We start from the raw sequence: 23233 nt of genomic DNA on the forward strand, positions 1-23233 counted from the left end.
AACAAGCAGAAACAGGTCATGTCACTCTGATGCTGAAGATGGGGTGCTGGCTCCAGTTGCGCGTGTCCACTTCGCTTTCACTGGACATAAAGTTAATGACAGTGAAGGATTCTAGCCTCCACAGCCTGGCTCAGCTCGCTCCACTCGCTCTGCTCCTCAGAAATGGTGGCCAGCCTTCACTGCCTCAATGTCAGAGATCAAGGTCCTCGCCAGGAAGATGCCAAATATCTGAAAGCAAAGCCAGCAAAGGTGGCAGCCATCACTGTTGGGGCCCAAAGGGAGAGGGCAAGCACGTGCAGGGTATCCCGCACCCCTCACCACCCCACACCCAGTCTGCCAAGGATGTAAAGAGGCCAATAAGTGTGCACAGGGCAAAACAAGATGGCCAATGGTAAAAAGAGCCCAAGGTCTATTTCACAGGATCCCTAGAGGCTGGAAGAGTCAAGCAGTAGGTACTGGAGAAACAAAATGGACCTCTGCTTCCAACATGACTATGCATGTCACATACCTCGGGCCAGGACACACTCTGCAACCAAGGCCAAACCAAAAATAACAAGGTCACCCTGACTGGCTCTGATTCCCAAAATAATAAATATTAATGGTTTCCTGTAAACCTGATTCTATAATAAAACCAAGGTTGTCCCTGATTTTGGCCAGTGCTTATGTCCAATGCTATATCCTGACCTTGGTGACAGGAAGATGTTACTGTCCCAGGCACAGACGAATGAGAACTTGGTAAGCTCAGGAATTTTGCTTTTCATGTCCCCTATAAACTCTTATTGTGGTTGGTACTTGATGAGCCAGTCCTTCAGAAGTATCTAATTCCCTTGCCTATTTTACAAGTAAATTTTTTCTTTTCTATTTGAGATGCTTCTGTCGCTCAGTCTTCCTTTGAGATCACTCAGTCTGCTGAGCAAAGGGGGAAGGAGGGCGTGGAGGCTTGGTGGCCCAGGCTCACCTCAGTCACCCTCTTCCAGTCAGAGCCCAGCACCTTCTGAATGGCGTGCTCTGTGCACAGCAGCAGCAGCAGCTGTTAGAAAGGTAGCTCTGGGGCTGCCAGTTTCTCCTCACAAGTCCTGGGCTCCTGATTTCTCTGATTCACTGAATTCTTGACTTTCTCCTCGCAGGCACTAAGTCAGCCCATTCACTGCAGGATCTGCTGGCCCCCTTAGCCACCAACGTCTTTCCAGATATGAAATCTGGTTGAAATGAACAGGCATAGCCCCAAAGGTCAAAGGAAGCCACATAGGACAGCGGGACAAACCTGCAGCAGCGAGATGGCGATAAATACGCCAGCCACGATGTAAATGTTCCGCGGGAGCCAACCTTCCAGCGCCTGGATACAGCCTTTGATGAAGATGGACTCTTCCCACTTGCTCTTCAGCTGCAGGGGAAAATCACAGTGGCCTGAGCCAGACAAGCAGGATGTGTCCACCCCCAGTTCCCAGAAGGTAGCATGAGAGGGGAGGGCCGCGGTCAGACAGAACCCTCTGGGAGTAACACATCTACTTGTCTCCTCTCTGCCCCGCCCCCGGTGAGTTTACACTTTAGGACCTGTCTAACCAAAGGCCCTCTGGTTCTAATCTTTAGCCCATTTCTGTTAGGGCCCCAGAGAGTCAAAGGTCAACTTGTTCAACACACCTCCACAGCCCACGTCTGGAGAACAGGAAGGGGTGTGAGGAAGGAAGACACACCGTTAAAGGGAGAAAAACTGGGAGAAGGGAATTCAGTGTGCCCTGAAATCACACCACCACTGCTCCCAGGAATCTTGCTGGAAGCCCAGAAAGGAATGGTGCCCCTACCAGCTCACTCCCAGCCTTAATGGCACCTTTGAGTCTCCTCTCCCCTCATTTTCCCACTCCAGTTTGCACTTGTGCTAAATCAGGAACTAGGACTTTAGGGAATAAACCTGAGGAATGCTGGAAGTAGTATGTATTGGGATTCTCACCTGAGACCTGACATCATATCCACACTGTGTATTCACAACTTTTTGCTGTAAGAAAAGCAGAAAAGTTATTTTGTTCTCTTGAGAAGCAAGAGTGGTAGAAGGTACTAAAAAAATCACAACCAACACCAGCAACCCCTGTACAAACCCCATGAGAGCTCACATCCTTCAATCATGCTGTTGACCCCTTTCGTGCTAGGACAACAGGTAGCAAACTTTGTCTATGAACGGCTAGACAGCAAGCATGTCAGTCATCTGGGGTAGCACCTCTTCAGCACTGTTACTGTAGCCAGAAAGCAGTCACTGACAGCAGGTAAATGAATGGGTGCGGCTGTGTTTAAAGAAAACTGTATTCATGGACACTAAAATTTGAATTTCATATAGTTTTCAAGTTACCAAGTATTTCCTTCTTTGTTCAACCATTTAAAAATGACTAAAACCATTCCTAGCTTACAGGTCACACAAAAACAGCAGGCCAGCTTTGGCCCACAGTCCATAGTTTGCCAATCCCTGTACTAGGTAGTAAAGTTACACTTGTTAGGTATTTCAGTCAGAGGAGACCTTGGACATGCAATATGCAATCTGAGCCGCTACTGGGCTTAGGAACTGCCCACACACTACAGACGAAATTTTGTGAAACACCACGGAGACCTGCAAAGGTCCCGGCTCTGCTTAGCCTCCATTAGGCAAACACTTTCACAGATCAGCCTGAGAGCACAGTTTCTAGACCCCAAGGGCCTGGGCTTTGGATTCAGAATGAAAACAGGTGAAGAAAGAAAAGGAAATAATTCTCCACCTCTGAGATTCTGCCCCCCAGATGGTGATATACCCTCACTATCCCTGTGGGCTGAGTACTGGGCATTCTCTGCAGGGAGAGGCACAGAAAGAGGTCAGACTAGGGCTCATTACATTCACAACCCCTCCAGGGAGACTGATATTGATATTGTTCTCCTGTCTCACTCAGGACAGCAGAGCCAGGGAGGGCCACATAAGAATTTCTTGGGATCTACACCTATAGGATTTCAGAGCCACAGGAGCTCTGGGGTCTCACGTGGAAGGGGCACGGGGCACTCAGCCAGTCTTGCAGAAAAGAAGCAGCCCAGAGTTCTCAGGGAGTCGGGAGTTCAGGAGGGACGCATCTTCAGACATCTTCACTCACCGCAGGGTCCGGCACGCAGCAGGAAAAAGGCACCCCACACTTCTCACGGCTATAGCTGGCACCACTACAGTTGAAGTAGATGTTGAGGTCCCAATCTTCAGGGCCAAATGCCCCACAGCACTGGTTCTGCAATCATGAAAGTAAAAAAGTATTGAGGGTTCTGGGTCAGGTTGTGGCCCCCCAGAAGAAGATGTCAGTCCAGGGGACTCAGGGTTAAGTGTGCCTCCCCCACCAGAGAGAAACTGAGGCCCATGTCACTAACCTCCACACACACTGAGATGCTGAGTGAGGAGATCCAGGTAGCCCTTTAAGAAGGTAAGTGGGTTCTGTTGCTTCTGGGTCCAACACACAAGACTGGCCCTGAGGCACTCCTGGCCTCCACACAGGGCTCTAATCCTCTCCACCCCAGTCTAGAGCAGCTGGAACCTTCTTTCCCTTCCCTCTCCTCACCCCAGTCCAGAGCAGCTTCTTGTTCTCCTTTGAGGCCCCTCCGTACCTCTAATGTGGTTCTACTACACCCCACGCAAATACCTTCTGGGAGCAGTATCTTCCCCCTAGAAACTTCCAAGCTGGTCCTCGTTACCTTTTATATCTCTTTACAAAAATAGCTAGTATCTGGAGATCGCCACAGACTAATACAGGTCACCATTAACAACATGGGAAGGATCTCTGGTCACAAAAATGGGCTTTGTTAGATCCCAAGACACATGAAATAAGGGCAAACAAGTTTTAGTTAATAACGAAGAGCAGAGAGCAGAGCCAGTCAGTTATTTTTATTGCTTTCTAACTTATTTTCTTCTCGGAACCAGTGTTTCATGTAAGAAGTTTCTAAGGAAGCTAGGATTTCTGGCAGAGCCCAGACTGAACAAGAGGCCTGCACAGGGAGTGGGTTCCTTCTACCGGGTGGGTGGTTATGGTCTAAGCCTCCAGGTGCAGCTGCACATGAGGGGAACAGAGGCCAGATGGAGTAAAGGTCTGGCTCAGACTGCTCAGACAACCCCCCAGGACACAGTCCAATGAGGTTACATTCCTTTCCATCTGTGGAAGCTTCCTCCAGGCAGCTCTGCCCTCTCAAACAGGAAGGGGAAAAGGTCTGGGGGGAAGGGACAGGAATAGCCTCAGACTGTGAGTCACGCGCCTGGAGAGGAGGACTCTGCCCCTCAGTATCCAGTGCCCAGGGCTCCAAGGAGGACGGAATGGCCAGGGCTGGAGCCAACTGGGCCCCAAAGGGGCAGAAGAGTACTGGGATCTTGGAGAGGGCGGTCACTGGTGCAGTTGGACCTACCTGCCCAATACAGGAGAAACAGCCTGGTCAGCCAGGCAGCCATGAACTGGCAAAGTTAAGACTTCAGATGCTGAGGCGTGGTGGCACCTCCATGGTCTCCCTGCTGCGGAGGAAGGCCCCACAATTTCCACACTAGCTCAGCTCCAGAGCAGCAGACTAAAGCCACAAAAGCCCGGCAACACCCTGGAACTGCCTCGGGAGGTGCTTACTGCTTTCTGAAGGGAGTCGATAAGGTTCTGCAGGTCGATGTCGTCCCGGTAGGATTTGATGTTGCTCTCAAAGAACTCCCGGAAGCGGTCCCTCACCCAGTCCTGGAACAGGAAGGCCAACACGGCCACAGCCAGCTCCAGGAAGAAGATGAGCACAATGGCACTGCAGAACTGCAAAGGACAAGGACGGGAGGGGTGTCACCACATCTCTGGCCTCTCGTTTGACCCAGAACCATTGCCTGCCATGAAGAACACATACCTGAGCTGGAGCTTGGGACTCCATGCTATTTGCTGGGTGGCTGTGGGCAGTTCTACCCATTTGTAAAATGAAGATATCCGCCCCTACCCATATTGCTGCATAAGGTAAGAATGAAGCAAATCAAAGTACAAGCTGACCCATGTGTCATGGCCTATGAAGTAGTCCCCTCCCCCGCAAGGAAGAAGCCTGGCTATGAAGTGGTCCTACCTCACCAGGATCAGCTCCTCCAGGGCAGGGCCTGTGACCCACAGTCTGACCACTCTCCTCCCACACACAGTTGTCAGAGTTTCTAGAAATCTCATCTGCTACCCCATTTCAGGGGTAAGGGAACTGAGGCTCACTCAGATACACAGCTGGATGGAGGTCACAGAGCTCATGCAGACCTGTTCCACATTACATTTTTAAGTGTGTGTGGGGGGGGAGAGGGGGGTGTTCTGCTTTTCAAATTAGATCCAGAACACAGAAAACTTGATCTAATAACTATAACAAATAATGTATGGCAAACAACAAGTGTGTGTTTCCCACCAGGTGCTGTTCAATTTTAACTGAAAGCATTTCAAAATGAATCTGCATCTAAATATAAAGCTTAACTCTTAGTAACTTGAAATTCTGCCAGCAAATTTAGGATTCTGCACCGCACATCCAATGGATTCACACACCCAGGAGGAGGAAAATTATTTCCTATCTTACTGGCAGCATCTTTTGATCTTAGCCAGGAAGGGCAAAGGTGAGCAGCAAACAAACAACTGCTTTAGAGCTTCTGAGGGCAGATAAAAGGCGCACGCGGGAGGGGAGCTGAAAACCTGAGGGACCCAGATTCTTCTGGGATGAAGGCGAGCTTGTAAGAGCGGCTCTGCCCTTGTTTCTCAGACGGGAGAAAGCACAGGCCTGCCCAGCAGAACCCGCCCCTTGTGCGTGCCCCCCGCCCCGGCCCCGGGGAACTCACAAACTTGAGCAGGCAGATGTTTTCCCGCAAGGCCCCCACGCAGCCGGCAAAGCCCAGCGTGAACATCACCACGCCCACCATCAGGACGAGCACCACGGGGTCGATTCCATGGAGCCGGGTCACTTTGGTGAGGTCAGACAGCACCCCCTGAAAGAGGCAGAGAAAGCAGGGCAGCGTCAGCTTGCAGGGCATGCCCTGAGGGACTAGACTGCACGGGGCAAGGAACCCAGGACAAGGACCTGCCTATTGAGGCTCAGTCCTCTCACTGACAGCCAGGCTAGTGCATGGTCCCTGCCTTCCTCCTCCTGACAGGGCCCCTGCCCAGGGGATCCTTCCCCCCTCATCCTCCAGGGCCCACACTTGCAGCATTCCTGCTCTCCCTCTAGCCTGTGAGTTACTTGGAGGCAAACCCCAGGCTTCTTTTGCAGGCTGCAGGGTGGAGCAGACCCTTGGGTCCAAAGCACCGTGGTAGGCACTGCTTCACTCTGGCCTCTGGTCAACTGGGTAGCTGATTTTATTAGTCTCCCACCTTTGCAACCCATTTGTGGAGAACCCCACATCCTGAAAAGAAAACGGGTTCAATAGGAACATGCTTATGGAAAACCAACCATCAAGGGCAGAGAAGGCAGACCTTCTCTGTGATGATAGACCATAGACTTTTCTGTGATGATAGAGTCCATCTATATCTCCACTGCCCCCAGGTCACAGAAACTGCTACTGGGAACCTACACTGCGGCTGGTAGGACTGAAGAACTGAATTTTACTTTGTATTTAATTTTAATTTTTTACATATAAATAGTCACATGTAGATAGTGGCAACCAAAAGAGAACTGAGCAGTTCTAAAGGGTTCAAATGAGAAAAGAAAGAATAGCTGGACCAGGGACCCAGCGGGTCAGAGCAGGCGGGATGCTGTAGTTCCACAATTGGCCACACAGTGGCACTACGAGCTATGAATTGCACTGGTTTTGAGGCTGCCAGGACAAAGTACACCTCAACTTCTGTCCTTTAGGGGTTTATAGGCTACTTTGAAGGTGCCCAAACCCAAAGGCAGACCGTATACAGTTCCAATGACCCCGGCAAGAAAGCCCATGCATCTAAGAATTTCTGCTGCCTCCTTCTAGAAGCAGAGGTTCCCCTTTACAGAGGACCTGGGCCTGAGGCTCAAGAGGAAGCTTTACTTTCCCTGTTTCCTGCTTAGCTCCTCCCTCCTGTACCGGGGCCCTGCTCAGCCTTCCTCATCTCCTCACCACTCAACTGCCACCCCAAGGAACAAAAGATGGAATGCTAAACTCCACCCAGCCACACCTGGTTTTGTCCCCACCCAGAGTTCCAGCTATCCCCAGTCCTTCCAGCCAGTAAAAGCCAAGTCTCCAGGCTGGGCAATGAGTTCACTGGTGCATAAGACCTGACCCTGTCCCACAGTGTGCACATAGCCCAGGCCCCCTAGGACTCCTCTGACCGCCTTTGATCTACCTCTACCCTAGGGGGCACATGCTCTCTGCTCTCAGGGCCTCTTCCTGTAGGTGAGGACAAGCGTTTCAGGAATAAACACACTCATGTTCAGAGACCTGCTTGCTCCCAGAGGCACAGACAGGGTCAAAAAGGTGGTCGCAGGCCGGTCCTGGCCACCGCTGCAGACAAGTCCCCAGGGGACTTTCTGAGACCAGAAGAGAAGGTTCTCCATCTGCAATGAGTTCAGGGGGCCCAGCATTGGTCTTTAGCAGCTGAGCCCATCAAGGGAAGCAGAGTCAGCCTCAGGACCCAGGCGTTCCCACTGTAAGTTGAGCAACTGGCTCCAAGAGCAGACTCTGAAGAAGGATGGCTACAAGCCGTTATCTTGCGCACGAAATGCTTGTCAGGGAGCATTTGGAGGAGGGGACAATAAAAGCTGACCAAACTTGGTTTGGGCTCCAGGATGCTCAGGACTCGAGATGGTAACACCTACCTTTTCGCTCCATGCCCACAGTCCGACTGCGAGGAAGACAACACCAGCCAACTGGGTAGGGGGAAAGAAAAGGAGAGACAGGGAAAGTTAGGTCAGAAACCAGCACTCTGGACATGCTTCTCAAAGAAGAGTTCGCACTACTCATCTGGGGGTGGTCCTGGCTCGTGTCCATGATGGATGGAGCAGGGCCAATGATGTTGGCCCCTGCCGGTACCTCAGACTCTCTGCTCCAGAAAAAAAGGGATGGCAAGGCTCTTCAGATAGCCCACAACTACCTTCCCTGACCGTCTGGATAAACTCCTTCAACTCCAGATGGACCCATGCTCCAGAGAGCAGAGGCAGAGATGTGGGAGCAAAGATTACAAAGTCAGGTATCAGGGTGCTGGACCCCATGTAAAGAGACCCTGCCAGGACTCGTCTCTTTTTTACAGAGGGGAACATAGATCTCAAAGGGCCAGGATCAAAATGCCACACAGTGGCAGAATAGGGCCCAAAGCTTTCATTTACTACTCATTCAACAAATACTGATGGGGATATCCTCAGTGCCAGGAGCCATATCCAGCCCTGCAGACAGTGAGGAGCCATGCAGGCAAAGATCCCTTGTGCCACTGCAGCTTCTGCTCTAGGGAGCCGCACGTACTTCCAACCCCGCTTCTCAGTCTGCTGCTGGATTAACCAGTTAATGAAGGTCTTGGTTTTCTTTATGGGATGCAGGACATTCCCCTTCCCTCCCAGTTCTTGCACTGTGCGGTAAGCAGTGGTGACCAGTCACTGCCCATTGAATCCTGCAGGCTTCCCTCCCCACCATCCTCGGTCCCCTTGAATAATGACTTACTTCCTTGTGCCAAAGCTGAAAGTCAAGTCTTTTTTCTTCACTTGTTTTCTGATCTCATTCATCAAGCTGGTTATCCCTTTCTCCACTAACACACTCGGTTCTGGGAATAGGCAGTGCGTACTCCTGGTTGTCTTCTACCCTCCCTTGTTACTCCTGTTCAGTCTCTTCTTCAGATTCCCTCAAAATGCTAGAAGTCCTGGGCCCTGCTTTGCTCCCATCCCCCAGCCCTCTAGTTGAACTCACTATTCACACATAAATCTATCTGTTCACAAGCGCAAAAACTCCATCTCTGGCCACTCCAAAGTCAAATACCCTTGTCCATCTAAGATATTTAATGATATTTCAACCTTGCCATGCTCCACAAAGAAGCCTTGGCCTCCCAAGCCCCAACCAGATCCTCCCCATCTCATTAAATGGCACCACTGTGTGTCCATTCAATTGTTTGAGAGAAATCCTAAACCCCATGCTTGAGGCCTCTTTCCCACTAACGGCATATTCCAAGCCCAGGACCCTGTGCAAGCTCTACCTTTGAAATACATGATATATTTGACCAGGTCCTTCCTGTCTGTGCTTTCTATTTCTTTGTGTCTGGACCCTGCAGGGGCTTCCTCATAAATCCCCAAACAAATTAGAGATGAGGTAACTCTCCTCAAAACTCTCCAACAACTTCCCTTTACACTTAGAATAAAATTCAGCCCCCTGCAGGGCCCACAAGAGCCTGTGGCCAGGCTTCAGCCCCCATCTCTAACATCATCCTACCCATCCCTCCGACCCAACCTACGCCCTGCCACCTGGCAGTGTTAACGTTTCTCACCAAACTCATCCCTGGCTCAGAGACTTGACACTGTTTCCTCATCCGCATTCCTCCATATCCCTTCCTGGCTTTCATGCTCACACATTAAGTCTCTTCAAATTTCATTTTGTGGGTCTGCTAGACTTCAGCAGCCTGTTCAGCCACCATTATGGTTACCTGCAGTTCTGCATTCCTATACAAAGGTCAGAACTGCCCAGTCAATCATACTAGCAAACCTTACAAGGTGCCTTTCATATCAATCAAGAGCAGAAAGCTTGATCACTCTGGGAAGGGTATGCATCATGAGGTATGACTGGGAATGCCGGTGGAGGGGGCCGAGGACCGATGTATGACAAGGGACTCCAGAAGCTGATCAGTGGAATGCCTGTTGATAAGATTAGGACCACGGCTGGGGGTCTGGGCCAGTTTCAATTATAACACTTGGTCATCAAGCTGATAACATGGTCAGCAGACTCATGTCCCCCCAAGCCCTAGATGACATTCCTGAGTTTCATCCATTTGTTTCTCCTTGTCCTCCTAACGCACGCAGCTGATGCTGTATGATTATTCTATCAATAAAAATGACCAGGATCTTGCTCTCAAGCAGTATCCTGCCTTCTGCAGTCTGCTTCAGTACTCCCGTGTGTTTGTCAGTGTGGTGTTGCCCGATGCAACATTCACTTCCACTGAAATACCTCCCTTTCTCATCCTAGGTAGAATGCTCTCCTTTCTTCACTCTTCACTTCCTTTCCTGCTTTATTTTCTTCATGACACTTATTCTAGATCATGTGAGCTATTTGTCGTGTCTCTCCTACTGAGAGCAGAGATGCCTGTTTCATTCAGGGCTGTCTCCCAAGAACTCAGAGAAGGACTTGGCCACTGACAGGTACAGGGTAGGTAAGAGAGGGCCTCTGCTGTCTTCCCAGGCACATTTGGGTCTAATTCAAGTATGTGGAAAACAAATGAAGGCCAAGCAGAAGCCCAGCCTAGCTTAGGCCCGTGGTCAAGCCCGAGACAGGGATATTAGGATCAGAGCAGAGTAGGGCCTGGAGCTGCCCATCTGTCCTTTATCCAGTGTCCCCAACAAGCATTCCAGTGCCTGCGTAACTGCTATCCATGAGAGCCCACCTGTCACTGAGCCATGAGGACAGGTGAAGAAAGTGCCCCAGGTATCCTTGCTGAATCAGCTGGAAGAGCCAGTCCCACAGCACAGTCTCCTCTCACAATGACTGGACTCTAAGAATAAGGACTCCTGTTTTTTCTCATTCCATTTTAAAGGAAGAACTAAAGTCAACTTGCATCAGAAAGACAGGAACTAAGGGGAGTCACATGTCAGATCATGGGTTCAAAGAACACTTCCCAGGGCAGGAACTTTGGGGCTCAATAGTCATTTCAGAGACAAGCAGCTCGAGGGGTGGTCACATGGGGGTGGAGTGGGTGAGGCAGGTGACCTGTCTGGGAACTTACACAGTAGCCCCATGAAGGAGCCAGCATACTTGCTGGAGCCCTTCCTAGCACTCTCTGGGGGTGTGCTGCCCTTCCTGGGTGCAACCATCTGAGAGTGATGATCTAGCTGGGTGCCATCCAGGCTCAGAGTGACCTTCCAATCTCGCTTCTACAACCTGATTAAATTCCCTCCCAAAGAGTGGCACCCCCCTTCCTATAAGTCCAAGAGTAAACCAACCTTGGACCATCAAGTATGTACAGTGCTGTGGTACTCATGGCAAGTAACATCACCCCGTCTGGCAAGCTAGGTGCTGCATTACACACTTAACATACCTAAAGAACCCCTTCCACACCCAAGTAACACAACTCCCCCCATTTTTCAGATATAGGAAGGTTTGGTCACACAGCCAGCAAGTAGCACAGTTAAGAACTTAACCTGAATGTCTCTGACCCTCCTGACCACACATTATGTCACTGCCCAAAGGACAGCAACCCAGGTCAGGAAAAGCAAGCAGCAGCCTGAGCCCCCCACCACCAGGGGTATCCACAGGGATTCCACAGAAGGGGCTTTCAGGCTGTGCAACTCTAAAGTCAATGATCCACATCATCCAGCGGTGAGGCTCATTCTGTCTCCCCTCTGAGTGGATGGAGAAGGGAGCAGGGTCTTTGGCGAGTCACTATAAAGATTCACTATTGACCTTTCCATCTTCGGCGGAGGTCCCTCTGAAAGAAGGTAAGAGGTCCTCTGGGGACACTCTGGGCTGTTCCAGCTCCACCTTATTCTGAAGGCCACCTGAATCCACTCACCACATGAGCAAGCCTCTGGCAATTTTCCCAAGCAGATTTAAGTCACAAGGGAAATGTAGACATCTGACCATGCCAAGGTCAAAAGCAGCCCCATCACCACAATTTAATGGCCTTAACCCCCTGTAAGATTTCATTTCAGCATGTATAAAGGTATTTAGGCAATTCTTCTGGGCCCTAGAGGCCTTTGCTCAGCAAGCTCCAGGCAAACAGCAGGCAATGCTTTTGCAGACTCGGCCCTACCAGCCTCTGGTTCTTGCAAATTCCCCTGGCTGATGGAGGCTGTTATTCATCACGCTCTTTCCCCTGAGACACCTAGGGGCGCCTCAGAGAAGACTGGAAGGAAACCCAAGAGTAAGCCACTGAACCCAAGGCGGCCGAGAGCATCGCTGAATAAACAGCACACTGTCATTGTGCTGGTTCCAACCTCCCCTCCGCCATTCCTAGTAACAGGGTTTTATGCAAGTCTAGGAACTTTGAGCCTTTGTTATCCTCTGCAAAACAGAGGCATAGGAGGGTTGTAAAGGTGGAAGGAAATATTGTATGTGACCTGTTTACTTACTGTGGGGCACAGAGCCGGTCCCTTCCCAGATGAACCCTGCCCTCCCATGGTGGAGGCATAGCAGAGGTGTGAAGGGTCCTTCAAATGCCACAAAGATTTACTGGCCTGAAGATACTCCGCTACCTGCCCCCACCTTCCTCCCAAATAACTCCATGCACTAGTCTTTTTCCTAAGACAAGGTCTTCCTTTCCATAAGCATCTGTTTTATTGAGCCTCTGGAGAAAAAAGTAAAGCAGTTTACAGAAATGAGCCCTTTCGGTATTTCAAGCAAGGTAAGAAAGGATGGTGGGAAGAAAACAGGGCAAGGAGTAGAGGAAGCTGGAAAAGTCTCAGTTCTGTTCCTAACTCATCTTGTGGCCTTGAGCAAATCATCTCAATCGGATCAGTCTGCCAATCTGTAAAACTGAGCAGCTGGAGACCAAAATTGCCCATGGACTACTGTCTAAGCTTTGCCATCATAAACCATGTCAGGTAAAACCCCATGGGCCTGGAGATCTCCAGGACGGGAAATCCTGACTCTGGGCCTGGTGAGTTCAGAGAACCCCAGAGATGCTCGAAGCCATTTGAGATGCCAACAATTGAATTTATACTTGAAGTCAGAAAGGACACCACAGGGCAATGACCCGAGACCTCACCTGGTCATGAGGCCCAGTGGGCTACGAGAGTATCTCAGAGTATCTGCTGGGGTTAGAAGTTTGCCCCTTGAGACAGCCAGGAATGCTCTTTTCAAAATAGTCCCACATTAAGAGTCAAAACCAAACCACTTCTCTGTGGGAGTTGGGGAGCTGAGAGGGACGCCGAAGTCCAACTTCCTCATTACAGAAGGAAATAAGGCAGGATGGAGCCTCTTGCAGGGTCACACAGCTATCACACACCAGCTTTCCTCCTGCCGGAAGGGTGGTTCTGAAAATACGAAGCACGTGTGCCCTTTCCAGCACGGCCGCCGCACACACGCGACGGGCCACACCAGATCTGGGAGAGCTTCCACAGTTGTCTCCAGTTCCCTGATCACAGAAAACCCACCTCCACCACGCCTCACCCAGAAATCTGGCCGTGTCAAGGTCTTTGAAAGGAAGGAAGGTTGACCGGCAGTCACCCGAGGGAGGTCACAGGCTGTTCCCCGGGCAATTGAGAGAAGCGCAAGCTTAGTCTCACCCCACCCCAGTCTGCCATCGTTGGCATAGTTCAGTGATTAACAGTGGTCAGAAAACCAAGATCTTAAATCAGTGATGGATAGTTCTATAAAGGGAGAGACAGTAAATATGCCCAACTTTACATGCCGGATGGTCTGTGTTTCAACTGTTCAGCTCTGTTGTTACAGCAGGAAAGCAGTCCTAGATAAGAAGTAAACGAATGGGCAGGGCTGTGTTTCAATAAAACTGTATGTGCAAAACCTGGCAGAGAGCCAAGCTTGCCTGAAAGCAATAGCCCGCCAAGTCCTGCACTATCACATTAAAACCATCTGGACCTAGAGATGAAACACAAGATTTTCCCAGGACATCCCTATAATGCAGGTCTCCAACACTGCTATGCTTTTATAGTACTTGAACAGGTCTGAATAGCTTAAAATTTTAAATAACCCAAATGATATATCCCCATAATGGAATATTACATAGCAATGAGAATAAGTAGCCTACAATACAAACAGCATGAATGAATCTCACACACAAAATTTAACAAAAGATGCCTGACTCAGAAAGACTTAATACTGTTCAGGAAACGTTATAAATCAATTACAAGTTAAGTTTCCTTCACCCTCAATTCATATGCCGAAACTCTAAACTCCCAGTGTGATATATTTGGAGGTAGGGTCTTTGGGAAGTAATTAGGATTAGAAGAGGTCAGGAAGGTGGAGCCTCCATTATTAGTCTCTTTATAATGAGGGGAGAGCCCCTCATCAGAAACTGAACAAGCTGGCACCCTGATCTCAGACATCCAGTTTCCTGAGAAAATAATTTGTTAAGTCAAACAGTCTATGGTAATTTGTTATGGCTGCCCAAGCCAACCAAGACAGAAGAAATACTTAGCATACTTCGGCAGAATGACAATATCTAGCATCTAATCAAAAGTTACTAGATAGCCAAGAAGGGGGTAAATTGTGACCTATACATAACAAGGAGGAAAACTCAAAAACTAGAAAAAGATAGTAATGACAGAGGTGGTGGAATTAGCAAAGATTTTAAAATGGATATTGTAAATATGCCCAGATATTTATTTATTTTTTATTGTTTCTTGGTTTTTATTTTATTTATTTATTTTTTTATTTTTATATTCCCCACACAATTGCAACCCCGATTTTGACCCCAATCCCTCCTTTCCCTCCCCCCACAAAGAGTATCTCTGGTTCACAGTTGTTTGTTGATTTTGATTTTTTTTCTTTCTTATAGTTATTCTGGTCCATATTTAGGTTTTCTAGATTCCTGCTATGAGTGAGACCATCCGGTATTTTTCTTTTTCTTTCTGGCCTATTTCGCTGAGCATGATCCCTTCCAGCTCCATCCATGTTGCTGCAAATTGCATGTGTTTATCTTTTTGAATGTTGAGTAATATTCCATGGTGTATATGTACCACATCTTCTTGATCCAGTCATCTATTTTTGGGCATTTGGGTTGTTTCCAAAGCTTAGCTATTGTAAATTGCACTGTTATAAACACAGGGGTGCAGGTGCTCTTTGGAATTGATGTTTCTGTGTCCATTGGATAAATACCTAGGAGTGGAATTGCTGGATCACATGGAAGCTCCATCTTTAGCAGGTTGAGGAATCTCCACACAGCTCTCCATAGTGGTTGGACCAGTTTGCACTCCCACCAGCAGTGCAGGAGAGTTCCTTTCTCTCCACATCCTCGCCAACATTTGTTGTTGCTAGTTTTTTTAATATGTGCCATTCTCACTGGTGTGAGATGGTATCTCATGGTAGTTTTGATTTGCATTTTCCTGATTGCAAGTGATGTTGAATATTTTTTCATATGCCTGGTGGCCATTTGTATTTACTCTTCAGAGAAGTTTCTTTTTAGCTCTTCTGCCCATTTTTTGACTGGATTGTTTTCTTTGTTTTTGTTGAGTCTCATCAGATCTTTGTAAATTTTTGTGATCAGTCCTTTATCATTAGTGTTGTGTGCAAAAATGTTCCCCCAGTCGGTGGGGTTTCTCTTGTTTTGGTTATTGTCTCTTTTGCTGTGCAGAAGCTCTTTAATTTGACGTAGTCCCAGCTGTTGATCTTTGCCTTCACTATCACTGCTTTGGGTGATGCGTCTGTAAAGATGTCTTTGATATGCATGTCATGTAGTGTTTTGCCAATATTTCCTTCTATATATTTTATAGTTTCAGGTCTTATGTCTAGTTCTTTAATCCATTTTGAGTTGGTTATTGTGCATGGTGTGAGATAGTAGTCAAGCTTCATTCTTTCGCATATAGCAACCCAGTTTTCCCAGCACCATTTATTGAACAAATATGCTCAGATATTTAAAGAAAAACATGAATATACTGAGGAGAGAAACAGAAAATATAAACAAAAGCCAAATGGAACTATTAGAAACAGAAAACAAATTAGAAATGAAGACCTCACTTGATAGGTTAACAGCAAACTGGACACTACAGAAGAAAAGATGAATCCAGTTGAAGATAAAACAACAGAAACTATACAAACTTAAGGACAGGGCTTGGGAGTGGCGGTTAGATAATCGATAGTCTCAGTAATCTGTAGGACAAGGAGTCTGAGGGAAAAGTTGAGGAATGAACGAGGGTATATATTTGAAGAAATAATGATCAAAATAGTCCAAGTTTGAATAAAACTATAAACACACAAATCCAAAAAGGCCAGTGAATCCCAAACAGAATAAACACAAAGAAATCCACACCAGCACCTATCATAATAACACTGCTGAAGTTCAGAAATAAAGTTAAGCCAGAGATTGAAGTGAACGAGAGGGGGAAAGACATATTATATACGGAGTATGCACATATGAGATATTTCAAACAAGTAAAAGGAAAACATATTAAAATGTGTGGGATGTGGAAAAGGTATAGCATCAAAAAGTTATACCAGGAAAGAAGAAAACCTAAAATCAATGCTCTGGCCTAGCCTGAGAAATTAAAACCAGCTGGGGGTCGGGGGGGGGAAGGAATCCCAAAGTAAGTAGAAGAGAAAAAATAATAAAGAGAGCAGAAATCACTGAAACAGGCTAGAGCAGGATAATGGTAATCACTGTACAACTATGAAGACCCTCAATGCCACTAAACTGCACACCTCAAAATGGTCGCAATGATAAATTGTGTTACGTATGTGCTACCAGATTTTTTTAAAAAATAGAATTAAATAATTTTAAGGCTTTCTAAAATAGCCATAAAATTAAAAACAGAAAAATGACAGAGAGAAACACCATCTACACTAAAAGAGGTCAGATATGAGTTAAATCTGATTTATAGTGACAGACAAAAGATCACTGGTTGCCTGAAGAAGGGAGGACAAGTTGCAGAAACCATGGAAATTGTTTTCTATCTCCACTGTGGTGACTGACAGTGATTACATGGAGGATACAACTGTCAACTCACAGAAGGCCAGGTAAATGTTATTCTACCTAATTTACCCTCAATAGAGGAGTTGATTTTTTTTTTAATTTCTGAGGGGAAAAAAGAAATACATACAGACAAGATGGGAATAGTGCACTCCCACACAGAAAACCAGTCGCTCCAGCAGACTGTGCCATGCTGATGCTGGCTGTTGCCTGGCAAAGGCAGTCGCTCCTCACTGACACTCGGCTGTATCTCACCACATACGCCAGGCCATCGTCACAGTGCGCGTGAACGGCTCTTCCTCAGAAATCCCCACTGGTGGTCTCAGCCTCAGGTGGGCCTGAGCTAGTGGGATCAGGAGCTGAGGCCCATCAGGGATCAGCCCCACATGCAACTCCCAGTTCTAGTGGATTCTCTGGTGTCCTCTGCCTTGGCAAGCCTAAATGTGGAAGAACATTCATGCACACGTACCCTATGTGCCAAAAGACAACACAGTTTATTTCCTATGATTGGAATTGGGGCAGCCCTTCTGGAGAAGCAGTTTGGACTATATAAATAGGTCAGATGTGAGCAACATACACACATTCTGACCCATTTAATCTCACTCCTGGGACTCCATCCTAGCAAATAATTTCCCTCCTTTCCCCAAAGGGAAGAATCTATCACACAAAGCTAATCACTGCATCCTTATCTAGGATAGTAAAAACTTGGAAACAACCTAAATGTCCAATATGGGAATTTTCAAAAATACAATCAGGGAGACTATGCAGCATCCTGGAAATGTTCTATACTGGATGATGTTAGTGTAGAACTGCAAACACAGACCTCCAGACTGCAAAGACACACAGGTACATGAAACTGAGAGCAACTGCAGATAGGAAAATGGAACAAGGAGGGAGGAATGCAGTCAAGATGGGATGCTTTGTGTAATCATCTAGAATTTCCATGCAGTTACAAAAGTTTATTAAGTTAAATGTGAAGAGAAAAAGTTATTACTTTTTTTCTCAGCAATAAAAATGAAAATACACTATACCCTTTACTAAACACTAGATATTTCTTTCTTTGACTACACTGATTACCAAGAGACAGAAGGAAAGAAACCATTTACACTCAGTCCTGGGAATCAGGCCTGGGGGCTGACAGTATATGGGCAATTCTCTGGTCCCCTCAGAGAAGGTGGTGAGTGTCTTACTAAAGGAAGAGCACAGTAAAGGCCAGAAGAAGAGATTAAAGACTCTCCCCACCCACAAAGATGATGTAAACAGGAACAGAAAAAGAGATCTGACCTTAAGTCCTTCCGCAGACTTGCTTCACCTCCCTCGGGGAGTGTAACCACGTGTCCTGGCTCGTTAGAAGACACCTGTAGTTCTGGCAAAATTCTTAACAACTTCTCTCCCATTCTTGAATGTTGCTCAGTTAGAGCCTATAGCCTATGTTTGCCCTCCTCAGGGGCGGCATCTCTAACTCTGGAGGAAGAGGCCTGTGCCAGGCTGGTGGTCACAGAGCACAAATGTCCACGGTGCTCCTCTCACTCAGAAGCAGGCTGCACATTAAGCTCAGAAGTTAATTCCCACATTTTACCAGCAGGGACATTGCAGCTCAGACCTGCCCGAGTCACTGAGAAAGCCAATGGCAGGGGCTCTCTTCCCGGTGTCACACAGGCTTCTTGTCTATGCTCACAGGGCACTCAGTTCTTCACTTTTAATTCATCTCTGAAATAGATCCAAGCAAGGGCTTTAACTGAATCTTTGCAGATTAAACTCAGTGCTCGTGGGGGAAACAGTCCTAGAGTTGCAGACATCATCTGAGTGATCTCTCTAGAGGGTTCACTTGGCAAGCCGGGGAAGCTGGGATTCTTTGTGGAGCCAGATTGGGGTGAGTATTATTGCAAAAAGTCATACAGCATGCAAACTACATCTCCACCCCCAGCGCCCTAACTCTACAAGTCAGGGGAGATTTTTTTTGGTCATTTTAATTGTGAGTTAGTGCACATAATATAAAAATTTCCATTGTGACCATTTGAAAGTGCATAGCTCACTGGCATTAAGTGCATTTACAGTGTTGTGCAACCATCACTACCACCCACAGAACTCTTTATCTTGTACCCTTTAAACCCTGTACCCTTTAAACAATCATTTCCCATCTCCCTCTATGCCCTGGCAACCACCATTCTACTTTCTGTTTCTACGAATTTGACTACTGTATGTACCTCATGTAAGTGAATCATACAGTACTTGTTTTATTGTGACTGATTTATTTCACTTAGCATAGTGTCCTCCAGTTCATCCATACTGTAGCATGTGACAGGATTCCTTCCTTCTAAGGAGTTAACACTCCCTGTGTGTGTAGACCACATTCTGTTTACCCATTCACCTGTCAATGGACACTTGGTGGCATCTACCTTTTAAATTAATCTGAATTATGCTGCCGTGAACATGAGTTCACAGGAGATACTGCTTTCAATTCCTTTAGACATAGTTTCAAAACTAGAATTGCTGGATCATACAATTCTGTTTTTCACTTTGCCACATTGTCTTCCCTATTGGTTACACTATTTTACATTCTCACCAACAGTGCACAAAGGTTGCGATTTCTGCACCTTCTCACTCACATTTCTTATTTTATAGTGTTTTTTTAGCCATCTTAATGAGTGCAAAGTGGTTTTGAATTTCATTTCCCCTAAGTCAAAGTGAAATTTGCACTAGAAACATTGACTAACACAACCAAAGAATGACTATGAATTAAAAAACAAAGTAAAAAGTGCTAGTGTCCTCAAAATGCTGTGTGGGCTGAAAGCATTGACATCCTGTGACAAGAACTCATGAACTCCACATTCACTCAGTGAAACGGGATACCGAAACAGACTCAGACACCAGTGGCAGCCACATTTCTCACTCAAGGAAGTATTAACAGACCCTTGGGAAAAAAATCTCAGCCCCAAAGTTTAAAAACTGTTAGAATGCCACAGGTAGTTGTATGAAGAATGTTACTATGAAAACAATTCTGAATGGGGGGAAAACTGCTAAAAACAACAACAAAAAGAGCCTTGTATTTGTTCTGGCACCTAAAATTGGTCAAAGAAACAACCGGTTACCTTCTGCATATTCAAACTTGCAGCTGAGCCCAGCGCCACCACCCACACCACCATCAATGCTGTAATCCTTCTGCTCCACCGCTCACTGTTAATTCATAACAACAGAAACAAAACCTCAGTGGGCAAATCATCTCCTGTTTGCTTAAAATAATCCAAAGAGGAGAGAGCAAGTCAGGGGAGGGATCCACAAGATCAGTTGTGACTTGATCATTTGGAAGATATGAGAACAGAGGGCTCATTTTATTATTCCATTTTTGTATGTTCTCCATTTCAAAAAAAAAACAAAAACAAAAACTGAGGAGTGAAGGGTTCATATTTCATTTCAAATGTTCAACAACTGGTGAGGTAGGAAGCAGGAAGGTAAGATCCAAGGCCTATCACAGTCCCTTAGTTTCAGGTGAAAGCCCTTCCTGGTACTCAGGTGCCCCTCCTGAGGGTGCTACACCTCAATTTTCAGGCCTCACTCCACACTGCCAGCTCCTGTGCTGATAAAAACAGCAACCACAAAGAACCCAGCCGGGAGGGCTCGGGCAGCTTCTTCCAGCAAAACACGTGGCTTCCCCTCTCATTTTCCCAACCAAAATGATTAACCCTCGCCCACACACACTCTGCAAAACCTGATAACATTGCCACACCCTTCTACCAACACAAAACTTGCTGCAATTCTAGATTCCTGAACTTCACTGTTTGAATTTGGTGCTGCAAATGTGTTACTGGGCAAGCTTATAAAGCTTCGAGGAGCATAGAAATCTGTTCTGAAGAGTCCCTGAAGAACAAAGATTACCATGGCCTTCAGTCACAACAGCAGTGGGAGAGTTTTGCTCTAGTCACAAAAATCAGGAAGGGAGTCAGAGATGAAGGCAAGAGGCCAAACAAGCACAACCAAGCTGATGGGCAGGGGGCAGTGGGCAGTGACAACAGCTGGGTTACAAGTGTCTAAGGTGTCGGACTAGCTGCCTTCCACCACACACCAGGTGGGGCCAGAGAGCCCTCCTCTAGGCAGGGAGCCTGGAGTTTGTGGGTGTCACACACAGGCAGATGGGACAGCCAGTCCTCCCAGTGGGAGGACCCACAGGTACCGAATCAACTGTTCAGCACTGCCCTACTTTAGTCAATGAGGTTGTTGGTGACAGATTTTGCGCACAGGAAAAGACCTGGGGTGAATGGCCAAGTCATTGAATCCCACCCTATTGCTGTAGGACAGAAAACCCAAAAACTCTGAGATAAATCATCAGGAGAAGATGCCATAAAAGCCTCTTCTGTGAAAGGCTCAGAAGTCCCAGTGAGTTGACCTGGTTCACCAGATTCCAGTTCAAGTGGGACACGCCATATCCGCAGTAGAGGGACAAGGTAGCTTTGTGGGCACTCAGTCTGTTCTTCCTCCTTCTGCCAAAGCACAGACTCTATAAACAATGCTTATGTAATGGTTTTAAAAGCTTCTGTGCACAGTCATGTCCCCCCTTTCACAGAATCAATGTCTGCCTGTACCTGCACCAACCCCACTGGCAACACACGTACCGTGACAGCTCCCTTAACCCTTGACTATCTCCAACCAGAGTCCAATGTTTCTGCCCCTCTTTAAGTGTAACAGTTTGAAAGAACTGCCATGAGTCTTGGGCTCCACTTCCTCATGTCCCATTGGTTTCTCAGACAACTCCAGGTGCATGTTTACCCCCTAGAGCACATGGCAACTTTGGCCAAGATAACAAATGACTTCCATCTTGCCAAGGCCAACGTCACTGTTGTCTTCATCCTACTTCACCTCCCTGTGGTAGAGCTGACTATTCCTCTCTACTTGAAAGATTTCCTCTTGAGGCTCCCACAACACAAAATCACCTGGTCTTTTTTTGCCACAGGCCACTCACTAGCAACCAACTTTGGAGTGGACTTTCCTCCTCAGCCCCACCCAGGGCTCAATATCCACCACCTCTTCTCAGTCAACATGCTCTCCTCTTTTGAGGATTCCATGTGGTCCACCCCTTCCTCCAACGGTGACCATGTGCTTCATCTCCAAGATGGTCAATGACACAGAAAACAGACATCTCCATGCAGATGGTTAAGAACCATTCAAACCCTTTGCCCCCAAATTTCATCTCAGAACATGGTACCACTGTCCATCCCCTCACTCTGCAGACTCATTCCAAAGTTTGATCATTTGTAGCCTACCAAGAGTTACCAAAAGAAGTGGAAAATAATTCTAGCACTTATTGACCTCTGCACAATCCTACAAGACCTGCCTCTTTCATGTCTCTGTCCTAACTTGTATCCTCTCTCCCCTGTCCTCACTCAGTTACTCAGCTCTGGCCATACAACCTCCTTTTTATCCCCTGCGCATGCCAAGCTCACTCACACCTCAGGGCCTTTGTGTGTGTTGCTCTCCCTGCAGGAGCTCCCTGGAAAGCTCCTTCCTCAGAGCCCCTTCACAGCTGCCTCTTGACTAACTACTCAGGTTTCATTGCATAAGTCACGTACCCAGAGTGTGCCTCCCTGACCACCCTAGCCAAGGAACATCTCCTCCCTGCTCTGTCACATTGTAGGCTAACACTTCTTTGGTCAAACTTAAACAGCACAGGAACAAGGCTTTAATGCCACTGTCCACTCTTGCCTCCTAGAACCTAGAACTGGGCCTGGTCCCAGTCCAATCTGCGCAAAGTACATGGCAGCCTCTTTGGGATACTCCCCAGGTGGGGATGGGGGGAGTATCAAAGAGAGAGAGAGAGATCTAGGCCAGAGTCCCAAGTCTTCCTGAAACCCCAAGACTAGGGTACAACCCTCTTAACCTAGATTGCAATCACATTGGCCTTTCCCATCCAGCACTTTTTTAACAGTCTATTTTATAATTGTCTCCTATTTCATGAGGGCAGGGCTCATCAACCCAGCCCAATATCCTATCCAAGGCCGCACGAGGGGCCTGGCCAATCAGAAGTATATAAAGGACTAAAAGGAAACACAACCACCTTTATCCACTCACCCAAAAGATGATGTTATAGCTGAAAAGGAGGTACTTGTACCAGCAGCTGACCTCGGCATTAGAGTATCTGTAATAGTGCATCTTCTGAGAAGCAGAATCTGTGGAGAGATGTGGGAGTTAGAAGATGGCAGAGTCAATTTCAAAACCTCCGCATAACCTGCTCCCCAAGGGAATGGCAAAGTGAGGCTCGCATACAGACTCCCGAAATCTCCTGGTCCTTCCCTGTGTCCTTTTACAAGTCCAGGCACAGGGTGCCTAGCCAATGGCAGCTCCAGGTTAGGCAAAAATGAAGAGAGCCTCCTTGATGGTACAAGAGATTAAGTCTCAGCACTATGAAGCTATTGGCAGCCACTGCAGCACCAGTTTGATCCCTGGCTGGGGAGCTGCCCACATGGCACAGCAGACCTCTCCTGTCTTGCCCGCTGCTCCCCTCAGCAGTGTATCTCAGTAGATCTGCCTGTTCTGCT

General features: G+C 47.4%; 1 protein-coding gene across 2 annotated transcripts; it reads right to left on the reverse strand.

Annotated features, from left to right (window-relative positions):
* Positions 1–156: 156 nt before the first annotated feature.
* Positions 157–22847, reverse strand: TSPAN14 (tetraspanin 14; the record flags this gene model as incomplete). 2 transcript variants are annotated; one of them, XM_084246275.1, is made up of 8 exons in its annotated part: positions 157–228; positions 1265–1384; positions 1949–1993; positions 3105–3230; positions 4599–4769; positions 5804–5950; positions 7750–7800; positions 22767–22847. In XM_084246275.1, the coding sequence occupies 8 exons, from the start codon at positions 22845–22847 to the stop codon at positions 157–159; spliced, it is 813 nt and encodes a 270-aa protein (XP_084102401.1). The 2 variants fall into 2 exon arrangements, with proteins under 2 accessions (XP_084102401.1, XP_084102402.1); XM_084246276.1 differs by lacking the exons at positions 4599–4769; positions 5804–5950; positions 7750–7800.
* Between the last annotated feature and the right edge of the window lie 386 nt (positions 22848–23233).

The sequence above is a fragment of the Talpa europaea genome (genome assembly GCF_964194135.1).
Source record: "Talpa europaea genome assembly, chromosome: 10".
Lineage (NCBI taxonomy): Eukaryota > Metazoa > Chordata > Mammalia > Eulipotyphla > Talpidae > Talpa > Talpa europaea.